The sequence below is a fragment of the Mus caroli genome, unplaced genomic scaffold (assembly GCF_978045245.1).
Source record: "Mus caroli unplaced genomic scaffold, Mus_caroli_1 scaffold_7, whole genome shotgun sequence".
NCBI classification, from domain to species: Eukaryota; Metazoa; Chordata; class Mammalia; order Rodentia; family Muridae; genus Mus; species Mus caroli.
In genome coordinates, this window is record NW_028227262.1 from 94,671,900 (window position 1) to 94,692,141 (window position 20,242).

General features: G+C 44.6%; 1 protein-coding gene across 4 annotated transcripts in view; it reads right to left on the reverse strand.

Annotated features, from left to right (window-relative positions):
* Positions 1-4,114: 4,114 nt before the first annotated feature.
* Chn2 (chimerin 2) overlaps positions 4,115-20,242 on the reverse strand; it is a 279,786-nt gene continuing 263,658 nt past the window's right edge. For all 4 annotated transcript variants that reach the window (XM_021164052.3, XM_021164053.3, XM_029478202.2 and 1 more), the window contains 6 exons: positions 19,124-19,208; positions 15,098-15,271; positions 12,446-12,523; positions 9,589-9,726; positions 7,769-7,874; positions 4,115-5,848 (listed from right to left, as the gene is read on the reverse strand). In XM_021164052.3, coding sequence (XP_021019711.1) covers positions 5,677-5,848; positions 7,769-7,874; positions 9,589-9,726; positions 12,446-12,523; positions 15,098-15,271; positions 19,124-19,208 — 753 coding nt within the window. In that variant the 3' untranslated portion in view covers positions 4,115-5,676. The remainder of the gene's footprint in view (positions 5,849-7,768; positions 7,875-9,588; positions 9,727-12,445; positions 12,524-15,097; positions 15,272-19,123; positions 19,209-20,242) is intronic.

Below are 20,242 nucleotides of genomic sequence, written 5' to 3' on the forward strand. Positions count from 1 at the left end.
CCTGGATATTTGCTCTCATCCCTTTCCTCTCTGCTCCCACATCAGTTTTCCAAACCACCCATATGCTCTCTCCCATGCTATGGCTGGCATTTCCTGTACTCTCTGCTTTGGGAAGCCAGGGAAGATGTCAGAAGAGAAGTGGAAATGTGTCATTTGCTATGGTAAGTGCTATGCCATGCAAGTGGTAGCCACAAGTCTTGTCTCAAGGCGTTTATATTTTAGTGTGAGGTAGCTGTACAGACAATTACTTGTATTAGAAACATAAAAACCAGATACCAGAAGGGAGGCAAGAAAGTGTTAGCTACCTTAGTCTGTTTATGCCTGTACTAATGAATTTTATGTAAAATGGATACAAGCTAGACTCATTAGCGAGGAGGGTGTCTCAGTTGAGAGAATGCCCCCCATAAGATCAGGCTACGGGCAACCTTGTAGGGCATTTTCTTCATTAGTGACTGATGGGGGAGGGCACAGCCCATGGTGGATGGGGCTTTGGGCTGGTAGTCTTGAGTTCTGTAAGAAAGCAGGCTGAGTAAGTCATATGGAGGCAGCCAGTAAGCATCACTCCTCCAGGGCCTCCGCATCAGTTGCTGCTTCCAGGTTCCTGCTCTGTTTGAGTTCTTGCTCTGACTTCCTTCGATGATGATGAACAGTGCTATGGAAGTGTAAGCCAAATACCCACCCCAGCCCCCACCCCTGCAACCCTTCTGTCCCCCAGTACAAGATGCTTTGGTCATAGTGTTTCATCATAGCAACCGTAACAAACTAAAACAATGTTGCTTTAACAAAATGCCCCATCTGGTCTGATCTGCAAACAACATACACTTAGGGCTTACATTTCTGGAGGCTGGGCAGTTCAAAAGCAAAATGTCGGGAGGTTTGTTGTCTGGTGACAGTTCTTCCTGTATCACAAGCGGTTGTTTGCACACAGTGGAGAGGACAGGAGAGCTCTTTTTATGAGGACTCTGATTCCAGTAGTAGGGCCCCACCCTCATGACCTACTGGAAAGCTCTGTCTCCAATTCCACTGGGATTTCAGCAGATGGACTTGGGCGAGGGGAACAGCAACAGTAAGGCCACAGTATGGCTTATCTGTATTTACAAAGCATCCAACGAAGCAACCCTCTCCCATGTTAGCTATGCCTGATGCCTAGCAAACACAAAAGAACAACGAAAAGTACAAGGACATGCTTAGCACACTATATGATACATATATGCATATCTCAGTGTATGCACATGTGTGCGTGTGAAGGCCAGGATGCTGGCTCTGTGGCAGCTAGAGTTACAGGCACTTGTGAGCCACCCGACTTGAGTGCTGGGAACTGAAGTCTGGGCCTTTGTAAGAGCAGCCAGCATTTTTACCCACTGAACCATCTCTCCAGCCCTATAAGGTGAGATATTTTCTGAAGTGACCATACAATTCTCAATATTTTATTATATTGCAATAGGCCTCATCTCCCATCTCCTCGGTCTCTTCTTCTCTCCTGAATGTTAGTGTTCTGGAGCTATCTGCCTGCTTTTCCTGGGTGGTCCCTCTGTGCTCTTGGTCATTATCCCCAGTGAGTTCCTCCCAAACTTGTATCAGCAGCCCAAGAATAAAAACCATCTGTACGTGGAAATCTCCATGTCACGGACCATGTCCAGGTCTAGCCTTTCGCATCTCCTCGCCTCCTTCCCAATGGCACCTAGTTCTTGTGGCCTTTTGTTTTAAAAAATATTGCAACTGAGTGAGATAAGCAACTGGGCATTAGATCCGATTCTTTAATCTATAGCAACACTTCTCAACTTCATTTCCTAACTGCAACCTAAGTAATCGTATTTATCTCTACCTGGCCCATACTACCCCCTTCTCAGTCTTGTTGCTATGAGCAACTACTCATGTCTGTTTCTGCTCCCTGCACGCTCCCACACACTCTGAGGGAATTACGATCATATTTCCTTTATGACTTGTTATTAGCGTGCACGGTGTGTCTATGAGTATGAAGAAGCATGTGCCCCTGCATTTGTGTGTAGATCACAGGGCAACTTTCAGGAATTGGCTCTCTCTTTCTTATGATGAGTTTTGGAGACCAAACTCATATTATCAAGCATGTGTAGCAAGTACTATTACCGATTTAACTACCTCTGCAGCCTAGTCCTCTTTTATTTTTATTTTATATTTATTAGAATTTGTGTGTGAGAGATGGAATGTATATATTCATAGCATGTGTGTGTATGGGAGGGAACATCTTTGCTGAGCCAGTTCTCTCCTTTCACACTGACATGGGTTCTGGAACTAGAGCTCCAGTTGCCAGACATGTGTGTGTCAGGAGCCTTTGTATGTGGAGCCATCTCAGAGGCCACCTAAGAGCACTCACTAGTGCTGAGTGAATGGCCTGTATCCTGGGATACAACCACAGAAAAGAAATTCATGGAAACACCCATGGTAGTTGATCGTCTGAAGTTCAATGAATGCTATGCTAATATTTCTTTCTTGATTTTATTGGGCGTGCCTTGATTTCATAGGACAGTAGCATTATGTGAAACTGGCTCATAGCTATGTGAAAAGTCTCTTGCATCTTGGCTATTTTTCTGTAGATACAGGACAAATACACAACCATAAGTTTCTTTGAAAACATTAGTGCCCCTCCCCCCAATCTCTTATGTAAGCTGAAACCCTTAGCATAACCAGGTCTTTCTTCCAGCCAGACTAAGCAAATTATTTAATCCTCTCCATAAGATGAGTCTTTTTGCTTGTAAGGTTTTCAGAGTAACCCAAGCTTGACACACACATGTTGGTTGGAAGCCAGTAAATGTTACATTTTAAAACCTAAATATCTATCAATTGGGTGTTGCTAGAGGTTGGGCATGTGTACATGGGTTACATTACATTGGGTTTCCTGTTGAGGGCAGCCCAGATGGCCTCTGGCTGATGTTGTTTCTTCCTGATGCTTACTCCACCCATGCCTCAGCTGCATTGTCCCCTGCTTTGCTGTCCTATGCTGTCATCCTTAAGTCATGCACCAGACCCAACCCCAATCTGGACCAGAGCTTCTGAAAATCCATTTATAGTGATGGGAGGAAAACAGTGCCCTCCCGCCTTCCCACTGCCTTCTCCCACTCACTCCACCCCTCCTGCCTTCCCGATGCCCTCTTCTACTCATCCCGCACCATCCTGCCTTCCCTATGCCCTCTCCCGCTCACTCCACCCCCCTCCTTCCAGGAATTACATGGGGAAATCTTCAGAACTGCTAATTCTTCATACTTGGTGTTATCCCACTGGAACGAATGTGGAGCCAGGTCGGAGAAGCCATGCTAGGCTGCCAGATGCTTTGGGTGATGTATGTCACGGTGAGTAGGCTACAGATTAAAGCAAGGTTGCTTTAATCAGGTGCTAGGATCACATTTGAAAAAAAGAGTCAAGTTAATCTCCTCACAGGACATTAGTGAGTCCTGAATATTGCTGGGGCTTCACCTTAACCCACGACAAGATTCTTTTCTTCTCACGCTTCTTTCTTCCCTAGTTCCATGTGATGATATCTCCCCCTCCCCCCCCCCCCAAGCCACTCTTAAAATGATGAGAAAAATCCATGGTTGCTTTAGGCCACACAGTCCTTTAAATGTTCCAGTCTAGATGTTACTGCCACATTTCCAGAGGCACAAACTCATCCCCAGCCTCCTTCCTCTGCATCCCACCTCCTGGTTCCACCAGTCAGATCTGGTAAACAGGCTTGTCAGTCTAGAATCAACTTGGGGCTTTCTGACTCCAAAATCCTTGTCCTTTGTTCAAGGTCTAGCATCATTTTCTCAAAACTTTTTGCTGTTACATAAGGGGTGAGGATAGGGCATCGGTGCGATGTGCCTTTCAGAAGTGATGAGTCTTTACCTCCCAGAAGGCTACCCAGGAGGAACAGGCTGCCCAGGTGACATGGGACTGCTTTGGGGGTGCGGGTTACCCAGGTGAGCTCTTTAGGGTGGCTCTGATGAGTTGGGGACTCCTAGGTCCTCCTACATCTTGTCACTTGGTAAGATAGAACCCACTGTCGAATGTATATGAAAACAACGTTTTGAAAAGTCTCATCTCCTTCCCTGCCCCCCCCGCCCCGCCCCAGATACAACTCCCTTGACACACTCCAAAATGATGGACAGAGTATTTAATACATGGAATGGTTTTCCTTCCATTACACTGTCATAAATTACAAAGTATTGCTCACTTCACAAAATAAAACCATTTCCAGATTATTATTGACAGTATCAAGAAGAACAGAAGCCACAACAAACAAATCTATACAGTCATGAGGGACAGTAACAGCAGAGAGCAAGCCAAACTGAGCCCCAGATGCCACGATTCTGCCCGCAGGGCCTGGGGAGGCTAATAGACCACTTCTGCAGTCTCTATCACTGTAACAGGGCAGTTTTCTTCTGGGCACTCTAAGCAAGACTTGTCAGTGTTTGGGTCATCTCAGACAATCAAGGGAAAGACACTGGCTTTAAAAATCTAAATGTACAGTTTTTGCTGTTTTAAATATTTTTGCCTATGTTACAAAATATAGAGATCTTGGTGTGGAAATCTCATGCTAAGATAAATATAACCGACAGAATGTGTTTCTAGTAATAAAATCATGTTAAATTATCTTCCATACAGAGCAACTTTTATGAAGGAAAAACATTTGATTAAAAGAAACCAACCTTATTTATTCATAATTTAATAATTGGTTTATAAAACGAAAGTAAAGAACAAGATTCAACAATGATCCTAAAGGTTCGTGATTCATCCATATGGAAATGCGGCAAAGAATTTCAACTTGCCATTGGCATCAGTCTCAAGGGCCTGGCTGAGGAGAAGGAAAGTGCTAATTCTGTGATATGGTCCAGCTGCATCCAGTGTCCTCAAGTCATTTTGTGTAGCAGTGCACACTGCATGTTATAGGATGTACACAGGAGATATGGAGAGGCCATGACTACTTCCATAACATCCTTTGGGAAGCCACAAAATGCTCACAGAAAGGAAACTGGTGGATGCCTCAGACCAGCCTAGAAACACTATGAACATACACTATCTCACAGCAGAAAAGCCAGTGCTGAGGAGCAGGAACTGTGAAGAGCAGGGACACGAGGAGGGGTGAACCCTCATGGAAGAACTCATCGGGACAGAGGTATGTCAAGGTGACACTGCATTCACGGTCAACGTTCACCAGGCATCACAGCGAGAAGGGCACAAGGTACAGGGCCATAACCAATGCACTGCATTGGATTCTATTTGCTAAAATAAAATAACATTCTTGCAGCTAAAATAAAATACATCTTACAATATAGGTTTCATTTAACATTTAACATATAGAATTGTCTTCTCTTTTTGAAGGTGGGAAATGCATACTGTACCAAGTACCTTTATGAATTAAGTTCCCTTTTATTACTGTTAAGACTGAAGCTTAAAAGTCTAGTTTTTTTTTTAATAAGTTAAAGAAAGATTTATTAATCACTCTTCCAGCAAAACAGACATACATACGAGGCACGGCAAAAGACCCAAGGTAAGGGGTTTCCTACCCTCACCCTTGCTCTCACGTGGAGGCGGGAGACACAGTCCCCAACTCTGCGATCCACTGTGGTCCAGGAAATTCTGCCACTTGTTTGAATAAACAAATCAAGTGTGAGAAACGTTTTTATTCCACTAGCTCTATCAGCTCACTTCCCTGGTGGCTTAAAACAGAACATCTTCGTTTTCTATTAAAATCTGCACGATCAGCTTTTGGTACCGCATGTCATGGAGGGTGGTGAGGGTGCTATCCTCAGGGGGTCTCATCAGGGTGGGCCCAAACACGATCCCCAGATTTTCGGCATTCATTAAATTGTCCTTTTCATTCATGGTAACCCTGGAAGGCAAGCACAGAGACCTCAGGCAGATTTTCAGAAGGACTGAGATACTAGCTATTCACAGCAGGCCTGAGCTCATCTCTGTGGTCAGGAGCGTGCAAAAATCGAGAGTAAGAATAGCAGGAAGACATTCGTTAATGGGTAATTTTCTGACTTGTTTTCTTTTTTAAGCTGTCGATACTGCCTTCGGCCAGTAGAAGGAAATGATTTACTAGAACCAACTGTGAACATTAAGGATTGGCAATCTGTCCTTCTTGAAGAAATGTGCAACTGTTAGTTAAGGAATATCCGTTTGAAGGGGCAGAAGGTCACTCCTGGTACCTTCATGGGTCTCATATGGAAGTCTGCTTTTTGTCACCATTTCCTAGTGTCTACACACTGGAGAGGGGCTGAGCGCAGGCAGGCTCTGTACCATAGGAGAAAGACTGTTTGTAGAGCAGGCTGCTATGTGTTTAGAAAGACCCTGGCTATTATCACGGGGCAGGAGAATGGCTGGAAAGTGGCCAGACTGGAGGCCCATTGTTTATTATGCCTGGTTCCCAAAGGATGAGGTACAGAGCCATCATTATTGTTGGACTAGCATCAAGAGAAGCAGCAAAGAGGCTTTAAGGGGGAAATCTAATAAGCCCTAACTGGTTTCCTTATGAAATGAATAATGATTTTCTAGATTCTTGCCTTCAGGAATTTTGTGTTTTGAATGCTCATCACTGATAAAAAAAAAAAAGGACTAAATTCTAGAAAGATTATGCCGTGTTAAAAATGTACTTAGATTTTGTGCAGAGACAACGCCTGGCTCTCTATTCCCCTGGAGCAGATTCAAACTAGCCACTTAATGTTGGCTCTAGTAAACTCAGTTTGAATAATTTTCATGCTCCACCGCTGAGAAACAAACAGGAAAGAAGTCATTCTTCCTTCTGGGAAGAGGAACCACAATGAGAAAAGGCTTCCTTCCAGCAGACTGGCCTTTCAGGCATTTCCTAGATTGGTGATTGACATGGCCCATCTATCTCACTGTGGGCAGTACCGTCCCTGAGCTGTCCTGGGTTGTATAAGTAAGGAGCCCGAGGAAGCCACGTAGTTCCACTAGTAAGCAGAGTTCCTCAATGGCCTCAGCTCTAGTTCCTGTCTCCATGTTCCTGCCTTGAGTTCCTGCCCTGACTTCCCTCATCATGGAGTATGGCATGATAACATAAGCCAAATAAAACCTTTCCTCCCCTAGCTGCTTTTAGTCATGGCCTTTATCACAGCCATAGAAACCAAACTAGGGCAGACATGAGTACTCAAAAGTGGAGTGCTGTCCTAACAGATTCCATGAAGTGTTTGGAACTTTGTGCTCCAAGCTTACTGGGGTGTATTCTGTGCGATCTTGGAAGAATTCTGAGAACAGTGAAGATGATGGAGGCCTGGCTTGGGAGGTGTCAGAAGGAAGCAAAGACTGTCTGAGCTGTCCATACAATAGTTTGAACTGTAGTTCTGGTCAGCTGGGGCCGAAGAATCGGCTGTGATTCAAAAGGGACCAGCACCACTGAAGTGAAACCTCTGTTCTTTTTGGGACAACTGATGCTGATCAGTTGGAGATGAAAAATCAGCTGTGATTAGGAAACCAGCATCACTGAGCTATCTTCTGGGGAGGTTTTCCCCAGAGTCAGCATACAGAAGCTGTGGTCCAGGGGGAGCCCAGGTTACATCTCATGCTGAACAGCCACACTTCGCAAAGAGAAAGTTGTTGGCCTTTCTGGAGTAGTCGGAGTCTCCTTTATAGGGAACGATACTCCCTTCCTTGGCTAGCTCCAATCACAGCTTCTAGAAACCACACTGTACCAACCAAGAGATGTTCTACATACTCTCCATGGGGTTTCCTAATGCCTTCTTGCCCTGGGCAGATCAGGGGTTGGTCAGGGATGGAGGTGTTGGCTTACTTTTTCAGGTGGATCATCAGGTAGCGCAGGGTCTCATAGTGGGCAGGAGGCAGCAGCATCAGGACCTCATGGACAGCTTCCAGCCTCTCATCCGCATTGGAGATTTCTACAGAGAGTGTACAATCAACAATACTGGACACCAACAGTCAGATGGGTGTTGGGAAGTCTGATTTCTTTGTCTTTGCATGCAAATGGGGCATCTTACAACTTCATATAGTCTCAAATACTCTTTCACTCAGTTTCCTTGTATCTCATCTCATTCCAGAAGGAGCTGAGGTTGATCATTCATTAGTTAAATGAACATCTGCGAAGCAGTTGGCTATTGTACTCTATAGGAACAAGGGTCCTATAGAATTCTTAACTCTGGTGGTATATGCAGTTTGTGTTGCCCTCCTGAGCAAGGCCCTGACCTGCTGAATCTATCAAAGCTCTACTTTCCTCATGTGGTAGTGTGCCCTTGAAGTTGGCAAGTGACTCTTTCTCTACCAGACCTTTGTATCAAATACATTTTTTTTCAGTGCAAGCACATTGGCAGATGGACCAATCAACAATGCCATAAGTAAAGGCATTTCCACAAAGGTACTGCAAGGGTTAACCTCATATGCAACCTTCGGTGAGAAGCAGATACTAGGCACATTAACAATGGCAGGAAGAGTGTGTGGACTTTGGGCCACTGACAGGTATTGGCAGGCACTCAAGGAAAGTCCTTCTGCCATCCCTCCTGGGACAGTTGTACTCGGCTGCTAGAACCGTCTCTACCTAGGACCACCAGAACCCAGGAAAGAATGGTCTCTTTAGGGGTTAAGGACCACAGTCCATCTGGAGAATCCATTGTGCATGGATCTGAACATGCCCTTGCCAGGAAACCCTGTCAGGCAACTTATGCAAGTATGCTGATGCCTTTAAAGATACACGATGGTCCACAAAGCCAAAAGAAGTTCCTTAGAGAAGGCTTGGCCTCTCTCCCATGCGTCTCAGCATCTGAGCATCTACATTGTCACTGCCTGCTACCAGGCAAAGTGTGGCCCCTTCTCTTGACATGTCCTTTCCTCCTGCTCTCCCAGGAGCAGTGGGCTCTATTGGTCAGCACTGGATACGGCTGAGGTCAACTGTTGAGTGATGGAAGATACATGCTGATGGTTCTCTCATGGAAATGTCAGGACAGTTCTCCACGATAGCTGTCCACCCTCTAACATCAGATTATCATCTTTACTTCATGGGATGGGTTAAGAAAATCAACTAGAAGATATCAACAAGTGGTCCTCGCATAGTACTTGACACTTGGCTATCTAGCATTTTAACACAAGTCTGTCTTTTTAACCCAAGGTCTGACGATATTACCCAGGCTGGCCTTGATCTCCAGATCTCCCGGACTCCACCCCCTTAAGTGTTATGAACATGCAGCTCTACACCTGACTACTTCTATTAACCTTGAACGGCATGAGCAGGCAAAGCTTGGGTGTGGTTTTAATTGATTCACAGTGTGATTCTGCACAATGGGCAGCAATGGTTTACGAGTCCTTCATTGGAGAATGCCATTTTTTTTAAATTATAGAAATGTACTTTCAGCAAATATCTGAATTGGTCTGCCTGTGTCAGTGTCCCGGAAATAGGGAGAAAGCATGAGGGACAGAGCTGCCTGGCTCTCAGCTCCTGCTTGTAGAGCTGGGCGAGTATGGACTTGGGGGACTTGGTGAGTGCCGGCTAGGTTTCTATTTGCTGCACTTCTGTGCCCCTGCTTGACAAAGCCAACGCTCATAAAAATCTTGGAAGATTTTCATCCTCCTGAGATCAGGAGGCCTAAGGTTCTCTGTACTTACTTGCTGCCTCTATAAATTTGGAGTAGGTGTCATATGTGATGATAGGGATGGGTAAGTCTCGGAAGTACAGTTTCAGGGCTCCAGTGATGATGTTTATGTCTGGGTAGATGTTGGCAGAGATATCCGCCTTTTCACCATCTGAAAAACAGCCTCACTTAGATCTTATTTCACCAGGTTAAACAAGGGACAGGAAAAAGAGATCCAACATAGAACACGTCCTGGCAAGCTTCAGTGTCTCGGTCTCACCTTCTCAGCTCCTAATAAATAATGTTAGGGTCTTGGGGTAACAGAGAGGACCTGGGGGGAGTGGCACAGGCTATGAAGAGTGCATACAGACAAGAGTGCAGCAGGGTAGATTAGAAGCACTTCCGTGATTCCCAGCCCCTACTAACAGCCCAACAGAAATGTATCATAGCAATGGCTACTTCGGATACACGGCTTCACAATAGAGCACCAGAGAAATGACATATGATGATACACATGTATGAAAATGTCATAACAAAACATGAGTTTTGGGGCTATATGATTTTAAATCTTTGTTTTTCTTTGCCAGTGTTCTTTGGCCTTGGACTAGAAGATCATATACAGCAACTGTTGGTTTCTAAGGTCTTTTTTAGGCTTGCTGAGATTTCTTTGAATTTGACCCTTCCTACCCTGGCTCATAGCATAGATGCAATTATATTCCTTGCCAATTGTTATGCTCATTCTCAAGGCATTTTGTGTGTGTGTGTGTGTGTGTGTGTGTGTGCACAATGTATGAACATGTGTGCCCGCATGGAATCAGGAACTAGGGTGGTGTTCCTCAAGCCCCAGCTATCTTCCTATAATAACACAGTGTTGAGGTCACAGGCACTCTTGAATGTTGGGGTTGGCCTCGTACTGTATGTATTCAAATGCTAATACTAGCCCTCACGATCTGGTTACACCAAAGAACATATCCCATGTACACCGAGTGATGCTATATAAACCTTGCTCCCCAACTTAAAGTTAATTGGTTAATAAAAGAATAGAGCCTGTGACTGAGCAGTAGAGAGAGAAAAGTTGACTTGAGGATTGAGTGAGGGGATCTCAGGAGAGACCAAGGGGAAAGGAAAAAGGTGACGGAGAGAGGAAGAAGATGCAAGGATAGGAGATGAACTGTTAACACGTGACCAGGAGAAGTGGATCCTGAAGATAGGCAGATGGACCAGAAATAACCTGGACTAGATTCAAACAGCAAGTAACAAGGGACACATGGCTGGGATGCAAGCTAGACTAGCTCACAACCTGCCCAATCTAGGCTATCAGCTTGGAAATACAATGCTATGCTCATTCCTAAGGCATCATGTGTGTGTGTGTGTGTGTGTGTGTGTGTGGTAAGTGTGTACAGGGTATATACATGTATGCGTATACAGTATATGCACGTGTATGTACCAGGATTGTGTGTCTTTTATACAGGCTAGCTAAAATATATAACTTGTTTACACATGAGACCATACCCAGATTTTTACATGAGTGCTGGGGATTTGAACTCAGATCCTAATGTTTGTGCACCAAGTGTTCTTATCTGCCGAGCCTATCTTCCCAGCACTTTGAAGTACTCTGTTTTGTAAAATTATGTTTCTTTTTAGGGGGCCTGTCTGTGCCATGGTACATGAATGACAGTCTGGGGACATGTAGGACATGATTAGATCACATCCCATCATGTGTCAGGGGGCTGGACACTGGTTGTAAGGCTTGGTGGCAAGTGCTCACTCACTAAGGCATCTTGCCAGCCTTAAGTCATGTTTTTCTTTATTTTTCTTTTTTCCTTTTTAAAAATATCATTCATTCTTCTCTCATACCATACGTCCTGATCTCAGTTTCCCCTCCCACCACTTCTTCCAGCTCCTCCCCCACCTCCTTTCTCCTCCGGATCCTCTCTTCCCTTTCCCTTCAGCAAAGTGCAGGCCTCCCAGGGATAGAAACCAAACATGACATAAGATACACTAAGATCAGGCACAGACTCTCACATCAAGGGTGGACGAGGCAACTCCATAGAAGGGAAGGGTCCCAAGAGCAGGTGAAGGAGTCAGAGACACCCCTACCCTCATTGTTAGAAATCCTATAAAAACACAAGCTAACAACCATACACATATACAGAGGACCTAGCACAAACCAATGCAGGCTCCATGCTTGCCACGTCAGCCTCCGTGAGCAGCTAGGGGCTCTGATTAGTTGATTCTATGCTCTGTGTTCTCCTTCGATCCCCAACCCCCTTTTACTATTAACATCAATCCATTTCACTTAACAAACAGGTTGTGAGATTTTTTTCAGATAAACACTGTTCAATCATATGGGGACTATTAACACATTTTACATGGAGAATTTAAAGCATAAATGCCCAAGCAAATTTGGTTCCACATTTTAAAAGAAGCTATGAAACAGATAAAAGCACAAACCAAGATGGCAAATGTATAGCAGATATGATAGGCAATTGAACAGTATGATGTTAAGAGACAAGGCTGCTGTGCGGTGTGTGTCCCTAAAAGACAGAGGACTTAACTCCTGTCTCCATGCATTCATCCCCAGCTCCCTTCTCCGGAGCTCTGAGAGGAGAGTTTGATGAGTGAGATCCTGAACTGAGCTGCATCCTCTGATGTGTGTGGTGTGTGGACAGGCTGCCCATTCCAATCATCCCTTACACACTCTTCCTTGTGAGCTGACCTGTCTCCCTTCTAAGGAAACACTTCTTCCACAGAACGTCAAAGGATGCTTCCTGTACTTTCTGAAGGGTGACTCTCAGTAATTCCCAGACCCTACTTCCACTCTAAGTGAGCTCCTGTTCTAGCACAGAGGGTACCAGGATAAGATAGCATTAGAGACAGTTCGCACTCACCTCTGTCAAACGCCATCTTGACATCTTCAATGTGTTCTGTGAATCCAGAGACTCTGTAAAGCCCTTCTGACTTTAATCCTGCAGGTTGGGGGTGGGGGTCAAGTGGGGGTGGGGGTGGCAAGAGAGAGGAGGAGACTTCAACTTTGCTTTCCCGTGGTATCTAATAAAGTCACTCTCATGTTATAGCTGCACCGAGTGATCTGATTGATGCCTCCCGCCCTGCTGTCCAAGACCCTGGAATCTTCCTGCCAATCTCCACAGGCGCCTGTCTCCATCTGACTGGTGGAGATGGGCATCTCAGTGGAGACCAGTTCTTCCTCCTGGCTACGAAGTGACTTGAGATCTGAGGGTCTCTCTAACTACCTCTGTTCATCACTTCTGCACACCTACTTTACTGATGCAGCCAGAGCCCAGTTTTCTGCCTGGCAACTTATTCAGCTATTTGGTGTATTGGACATAGCCACCCTTGAGTGTATGTGGCACAGATTATCCTGACTTCATTGGAGAAATCTAAAATTTATAACATTTCATGTTAAATCATAGATAAGATAATATGCTAAGTGTGCTTGATTTATTCTGCTTTTAGATAGCTAATTATATAAACAGATGCAGTGAAGTTCAATTCTATTTAATAGTCTGAAAACTTAATCAAGGTAAGAAAGAGGATGTCTGCCTGTTAAACTATACTGATGTGTTGGACACAGGTTGAACCTAGCTCGCTCTCCTTCACCCAGTGGGTGTCATGTACGATGAAAACAGCAACAGGATTAGAGGATCAAGTTTCAGATTCCAAATGCCTAAACTGAACTGGTGTCAAAACTGAGCTACGGAAAAACAAGTAAACAGCTGTTCTGTCAAACTCTTGATAACACACTTTTTGGCTTTAAATTTCTACTCTTATGGTAATATCTGCCAGTAACCAGGGTCTGTACTGAATACAAGGGATGGGTGCCTCTGCTCTTCCCTGGGACCGTCTGATGAGGCTCTACTGTCTCATGGCAGACATCCTTAGTTAATCTCATCTCTGCTCTCAGATAGGCATGCTTCGATAGTAGTGACTCTTGATCAACTGGAAACGACCCACATGATAAAAACCAGTGTGCCACTCTGTTCCAGGCGGTCATGCAAGCTCATCTCTGCAAGAATGGCACGGGCATTGCCAGAGGGGGAGGTCGTAGCAGTTTACAGGAATACACAGCTGTAGGCACTCAGCTCCTTTATAGAGGGAAAAGGACATCTAGAGGCAGTCCCAAGCGATGGGCTAGAGTTGGCAGAGCAGTAGAGGCTGCCAGCCATCCTCCATTAACCGTTCTCCTATCCCTTTACTCTAATGAAACATTTTGTTTGAGAACAGTATCCGCAGTACCAGCATTCACCTCTCTGTGGTGTTTGTTTTGTTTACTGTAGACACAGTGTGAGTGACCCGCCGGGCCACATTTCTCTGACCGTGGCTTCCTACGATGAACTATACTCTCAACACATGAGCCAAAATAAATGCTCCCTCCCTCCAGTGGCTGTTGTCTGGCGTTTTGGTACAGCAACAACAAAAGTAACTTGTTGAGGTTTAGGGTTTTTTTTTTCTGCTATATATTGTAATGTTAAATATTAGTCCATCACAAAGCCTAGCTGCCCCCCAGAGATGATAGAATCCCCATGTACTCAAGTGATGTTATATAATCTTGCTCCCCAAATTATCCCTGATTGGGGAATAAAGGTGCCTATAGCTAGGCAGAAGATAGAGGTGGGGTTGGGGTTCCCAGGATTGGGGTCAGAGAAGGACCACAAGGAGAGAGGGAGAAGGTAGTGGAGAGGGGAGAAGTCACCATGGGGTAGGTGAGTTATGAAAAAACTTAGGGTTAAGAGCAGTGTGTGAAGAATATAGCCTGTTATAACTCAGGGTTCTTGATAGGGAAATAGATACCAATAACAGAGGGTTAATATCTGCCCAGCTCTAGTGCATAAGGCTTATTATAAATACAAAAGTTGTGTGTCTTATCTGGGAACTGAACGAGCAAAGGCAGAGTAGAAACCCCTGATTTGACGTTAAATGTTTTTTACAACGGTAACTAAAACACTTGGCCATGCCAATGAAGTAGAAAGAAAGAGCACACGATGCTCTCTGCATACTGGGCATGCACCAGGTCCTTCATGCCGATAGACTTGGTCTGATCTCCTCACCAGCTGCTGGGGCACACGGGAGGAAGCATATTCAAACGGGAACCAGTCCCTTGTCCCTTGTTGAAGGTCCTCAAACAAGCTGAAGACCCCTTCCTCTGTGGAGTTTTAGGGTACAGTCATGTGTTTACTTGTCCCCCTGACTCTTCGAATGAGTCTACAGTATGGATTCTTGAGCTTGAGAATAGAGACTTTCAGATCATTGCTATCTAGCCTATAGTAAATGTTCAGCAAACATTTGCAGAATGTGGACATGCATGGCTTATACAGGAGTGGAATTCGACGTGATTATTTGGCTATAGTGTATTTATTTGTATGTGCCTTTTGTGTGTATGCAAGCCATTGTCCTAAAGGGGGCATTAAAATGAGTCAGTTTCCTCAATTAAAAAATAAAAAACTAAATTAATACAATATAATACAGTAAATGTAATATAATTAATATAACATAAATACAACAGTAGAGAGTATTTTCCAAACCTCTTGCTTCAATTTCCCGAATACATATGTCCACCACCATGGGTCTCTGAGTGTTGTGAGCTTTGACAAGCGTGGTGAGGTCACAGCAGTACACTTTCTTGATCCTCTTGAGATCTGGCTGGCAGTCATTGGGGACGTGCTTGGAGCACTGTTTGTGTACGTTTAACCCACAATCTGCGAACAAGGGAGCCACATTAGCTTCACTGGGTCCCTTCATCAAACCCCAAGACAAACTATATGCCGCCAGAGTGCATACTACAGTACCCAAGGGTTGGGTGGACTTCCCCGGAATGCCCACCCCACCAAGAGATATAAAGATATCCACCAGATAAATATCAGATTCAGCTTGACTCTGACTGCACAGTCCTCTTGGAAATTTTCCAGGCCAGAAGAACGGGAAACCTTCCTGAGATAGTGAGGTCACAGGTTAGGTTTGCTAGTAAGTTCCCACAGTATTTGGGGCATAGGTTCTCGGAGATAGTCATGGCTCATTCTAGGCTGTGCCCTTATTGATACTTTTTTTTTGAGATACAGAGTTGCTCTGTTTGCAGGAATGTCTGGTCTTTGATTTGAAGAGTTCCTGACTTGTATTCGGTCTGGCTTTCCTGGTGAGCAGCCTGTAGTTTCTATTGCTGTCTTTCCTGCTGGCAGGTGTGTGTGTGTGTGGGGGGGGGGGGGCTCATTCCTCTTGCACTTGCTTTACTGTTGACATAGTGGAAGTGACGTCTAACTGAACCCGGGTGGGAGGATGGGAGAACTGATATTTGACGACAATGCCTTGTAATGTGATGATTACAGTAATTATTTATAAAGCTTATATTCCAGGGCCAAAGCCAAAAAGGTGCTTTTAAGTTCAACACACAAATTAAAAGTCTTGTTAGCAGCTGGCATCCACAATCAGGAAACACAGTTTGCATTCCAGAAAGTGAAAATTTAATGCCACGATGTGAATGAGCTGTGCACTTAGAGTATCTTCGAATATTGTTTTCCCTACGTATGAAAATAATATTTCCATACATCTATGATACACGCACAATAGTGAATATTGTGGTCAATTGTTTCAAAGGTCTGACAGGTACAGAATTCCAAGCAGACACCAGTCATGATGCCCAGGTAGGTTTTCTTGGCTCAGTTCTCTGCTCTTCCTTTCAAAGGGAAAATTTCTAACAGTCTTAGCTTAGTCAGCATATGAAATTCAACTAAATCCAAGTGCAAATTCAGTTTCATTTTGATGGAGCTACTTAGCAGATGTAAATTTGGACCAAGTTAACCAGAATTTGGTTTTCTTCTTGGGATCCTGGTTTACAAAGTGGGAATTACACCAGCACCAGGTGATCATGAAGGTCAAATAGATACAGTGTCTCCAATCTCGTACTGTGCCACCACTAAGTCAAATACAGCAGGCAAAGGGATAGGAGACACAGAGGTCTACCCAGCTGTTCTTTTATTAGTAAATTTTACTTCACCGTATAACCTTAGAGGGTTTTTGTTGTTGTTGTTAAATTGTAGCAGGTATATTTACCATTTTAGCCATTAATGTTTTTTATTTATATATTTGTTTATATGTTGGAATCGGGGCCTCATTGTGAATCCATGGCTGGCCTGGAGCTTGCTACATAGCCCAGTCTGGTTCTATCAGGAGATCTGGCTGCTTCAGCATTTTGAAGTTTGAGTGTTCGGTGGGATTAAGGACATTGTTTGAGGTACAGCCACCATCTGCCTCAAAAGCTTGTTTGTTTCCATAAAGCTACAAATTGATGCCTGCTAAACAGCAAGCCCTAGCCCACCACCCCCAGCACCCAGGAGACCTTGTCTCTCTGCCTGTGAATTTGATGGTTTTAGGTACTTGGTGTGAGCAGATTCATGCCAGATTTGTAATCATGTGAATGGACTGTTAGATGGATCACCTTGTCGTTCGAGCTCATCCACGTTGCAGCATTCATTAGGGTTCACACACGCGCCCTGGGCTCACTCCCCAGCAGTGAGAGCCAGGGGATTCTACTTGGATTCTAACAGCTGTATTCCTTTGCACTTTGCTTGGGCTCCTTGCCTTTCATAATACTGATGAACACCACAGTTCGAGCCTATGCCACCTTACCTGTTTGTCCATCAGTGGACTCAGGTTCTCTGTACTTGTCCACCATGGTGAGTGATGCTGTTGTGAGCATGAGCTGCAAGTGTCTGATACAGACATTGCGATTCTATGATTAATTCTCCTACAAACTTAAAGACCTGTAGTCTACATAGAACACAGATCCTATAAAAGTTAGGATGTTTCATAGCAAATATAAAATGTGAAGTTTTATAAACTAATAGAACTCCATGCACCCAAAGAAAATCTGGTTCCTAAAAAATATCTATCTCCATGCATCATGAAGAACTGAGGTCTGTAGTGGTGGTGCCCTTGCCTATCAATGACCAGTTTCTAGTCTTCCTGCTCTTTGGGGGAAATAATAAATAAAAAAGTAACCACTGGAGAAAACTTACTATATAACCTTACAGTATATTTCATTTAAAACAAAATAGAAACAGAAAAACAAAAATCTCAGAGCCCTTCCATCCTAGGGAAAGTTGCTGATGACAGCTAACTAGAGCCCAGAGTTCTGTTTCCATAATATTGACTTTGGACTAATTTCCTGCTGAAACTGGATAATATCAATGACAAGGGATATTTTTGGTAGGTATAATCTAGAGAGACCAAACTAACAACCACAGAGCAATGCACGACGTTGACCAGAACTATCGGGGTTTAAGCTGTGAGGTGCTTTGTGAAGCTTGCAGGTCTGTTTGTCCTGTGTTCAGGAGGGCATTAGAACACCTGGGAGAGGCTGCTTCTGTGCTGGGCTTGCCTTGGGACCCAGGATGGAAAGCTGGAAGTATCACATACCAGTTAGGCACTGATTGGGTGTGGCTGTGCTTATAGAATGGGAGCTGAGAAAGCACCTTCCAGGTAAAAAGGAACCCAGAGGATGTGTGGTCCCATGAGCTAAGTGGGCAGCACGGGAAAGAGGAACCCTTCAGTGGAAGCCCTCAGCTGACTCTGTTTGCCATGGCCTAGAAAGGAGGCAAGTAGCCCCAGAGCAGAAGCCCCAGAGCAGCAGCCCCAGAGCAGCATCCCACGTCAACCCCAGCGGCGGCTCTTCTTGCTTTCAGCACCAGTGTGTGCCAGGAAAAGCATGGCAGGGTGAGTGAGGAAGCTCAGCTGGCAGGTTGCTCTGGCAACCCTTAGCATTTTGTTTCCCATGTCTTAAAGATGCATTCCATGATATTTGCAGCTGGGGTATGCATCCAATTTGAGATGGAAAACACACAGGGATTCAAACTACCTTGAAGTATATGAAATCAAATGAGTGTGATCAAAATACAGTGAATACAATTCTCAAAGGATGAAGAAGAACATTATTTTAAAAAAGAAAGGAGGTAATTTCACTATTGATCTTATGGCAAAGTACCGAATGTGAGTTCTGGATTCTGGCTGCTTTTAAATGTGCGGTTCACCATTTACTATCTGGTAATCAGCCATTGCCTCTAGGCTCCATCTCCTGTTCATTCAATAGGAGACAACCATATCTCCCTTTGAATCTTTTGGTGAGGCTGCAGGGCATGGTGAAGAGACGTGCCTCACACACTCACCGTGCTCACCCACATCCTGTTTCTAGGTCCCATCTACTATAGTAAAGTGGGGTGGGAACAAGGTGCAGCATTGTAGAAGTCTATGCAATTCCATTAGAATCTATTTAAACCCTTTCCTCTTAAGGGTTACTGCCCATTTGGAGAGTCAGGTCTATTTTAAAGAAGTGTATTTCTTTGTTTATTTGTTTTTTAAACCCTTGTATGAACATAAGATCTGTTTCAGTCTTGCAGACACTTAGAATGGTGTCTCCAACAAGCAGAGAGAGGCGCTGAGCCCTTAAGGAAGCTGGATTTTTGAGCTCTTCTGAGTACAGTTCCTAGCTCTGAAGGGTGCTTACCACCCAACAAGATGGCACTTGATATAACCACAAGAGGAGGAAGTTTACTGTTTACCTGAACACCGGACTCCCTGGGCGATGAGCCCCCACATAAAATTGGCACAGTATTCACACCAGTGTGGGCCCCGGAATGTGTGCACCTGTGAGCCAAACAGAGAGTAAAGAAGGTTCAGTCACCTGGAGGCAAACATGAAACAGACAGGAATCCCAGCAGCAACGCTCTGTCACTGGGCTCTTCCATCCAGTGAGGCATGGTTGCAAACTGCTCTGGAAGAGACAGAGACAGGCTTTGATCTTTTAAGCTCTCCATGGATCTAGCATCCTCCGGGAAGAGCAGAAGGTAGGGGAACAATGAGATTACAGACATCCTCAGCCATGGGTGAGGCTCAAATCCCAAGGAGGCTCTGGGAGTGCAAACCCAAGATAGCCTAAGCTGGCTGCTAGGTTACTCCATCCTGCATTTAGCTAGGCAAGTTGTTTTGGGCAGAAGAACTCAATTACTGTGTACATTTACTGAAGTTGCTCCATCTAGGTGTAGAATTTCCAGCCAGATATAAATAAGCCATGGTTAGGGGATAATTAAAAGGTTCCAAGGTGTTGGGCCACTTCCAGGAAAAAAAATCATTTAAAAAAGTAAAGGAGTTGGCTAAAAACTCAGGCTCATGGATCCGTGGAGTGGCTCTCCCTAGGGACAGGAGCTAGAGTTAGCCAGCTCTGCCATAGCCTTCAGGTGAGCAAGTTGGAAGGTTCTCCTGGCTGGCCAGCGTCTCAGCCAGCTGTTAAATTTTCCAAATGATACCAATGGTCTTATGTCAGATTATTCAGATGTGGGATCATGTATTAATCCAGGAATCAGCATGGTATCACACAGCACAGCATAGCATAGCATGGAACAGCACAGCACAACAGAAAGCAAAACTGTTCTCCAGCACTGAGGACATTCGCAAGCAGAAGGAGGGGAGTCCTTGCTCTGGAGCCTGGCCAAGATGAGCCAAAACTCACCGTGTACTGAGGAGGCCATGAATCTATGTGAGAAGGGGCTGGATTGGGTTGTTACAAAGCCTGTTCAAACCTTCTTTAAACTCCAATGAACGGGTAAGGTGAGACAGACAATATTATTTTAAACAAGCTAGGAGGCCAATGTACGATTACTTTCAACGAACACTATTTTTAG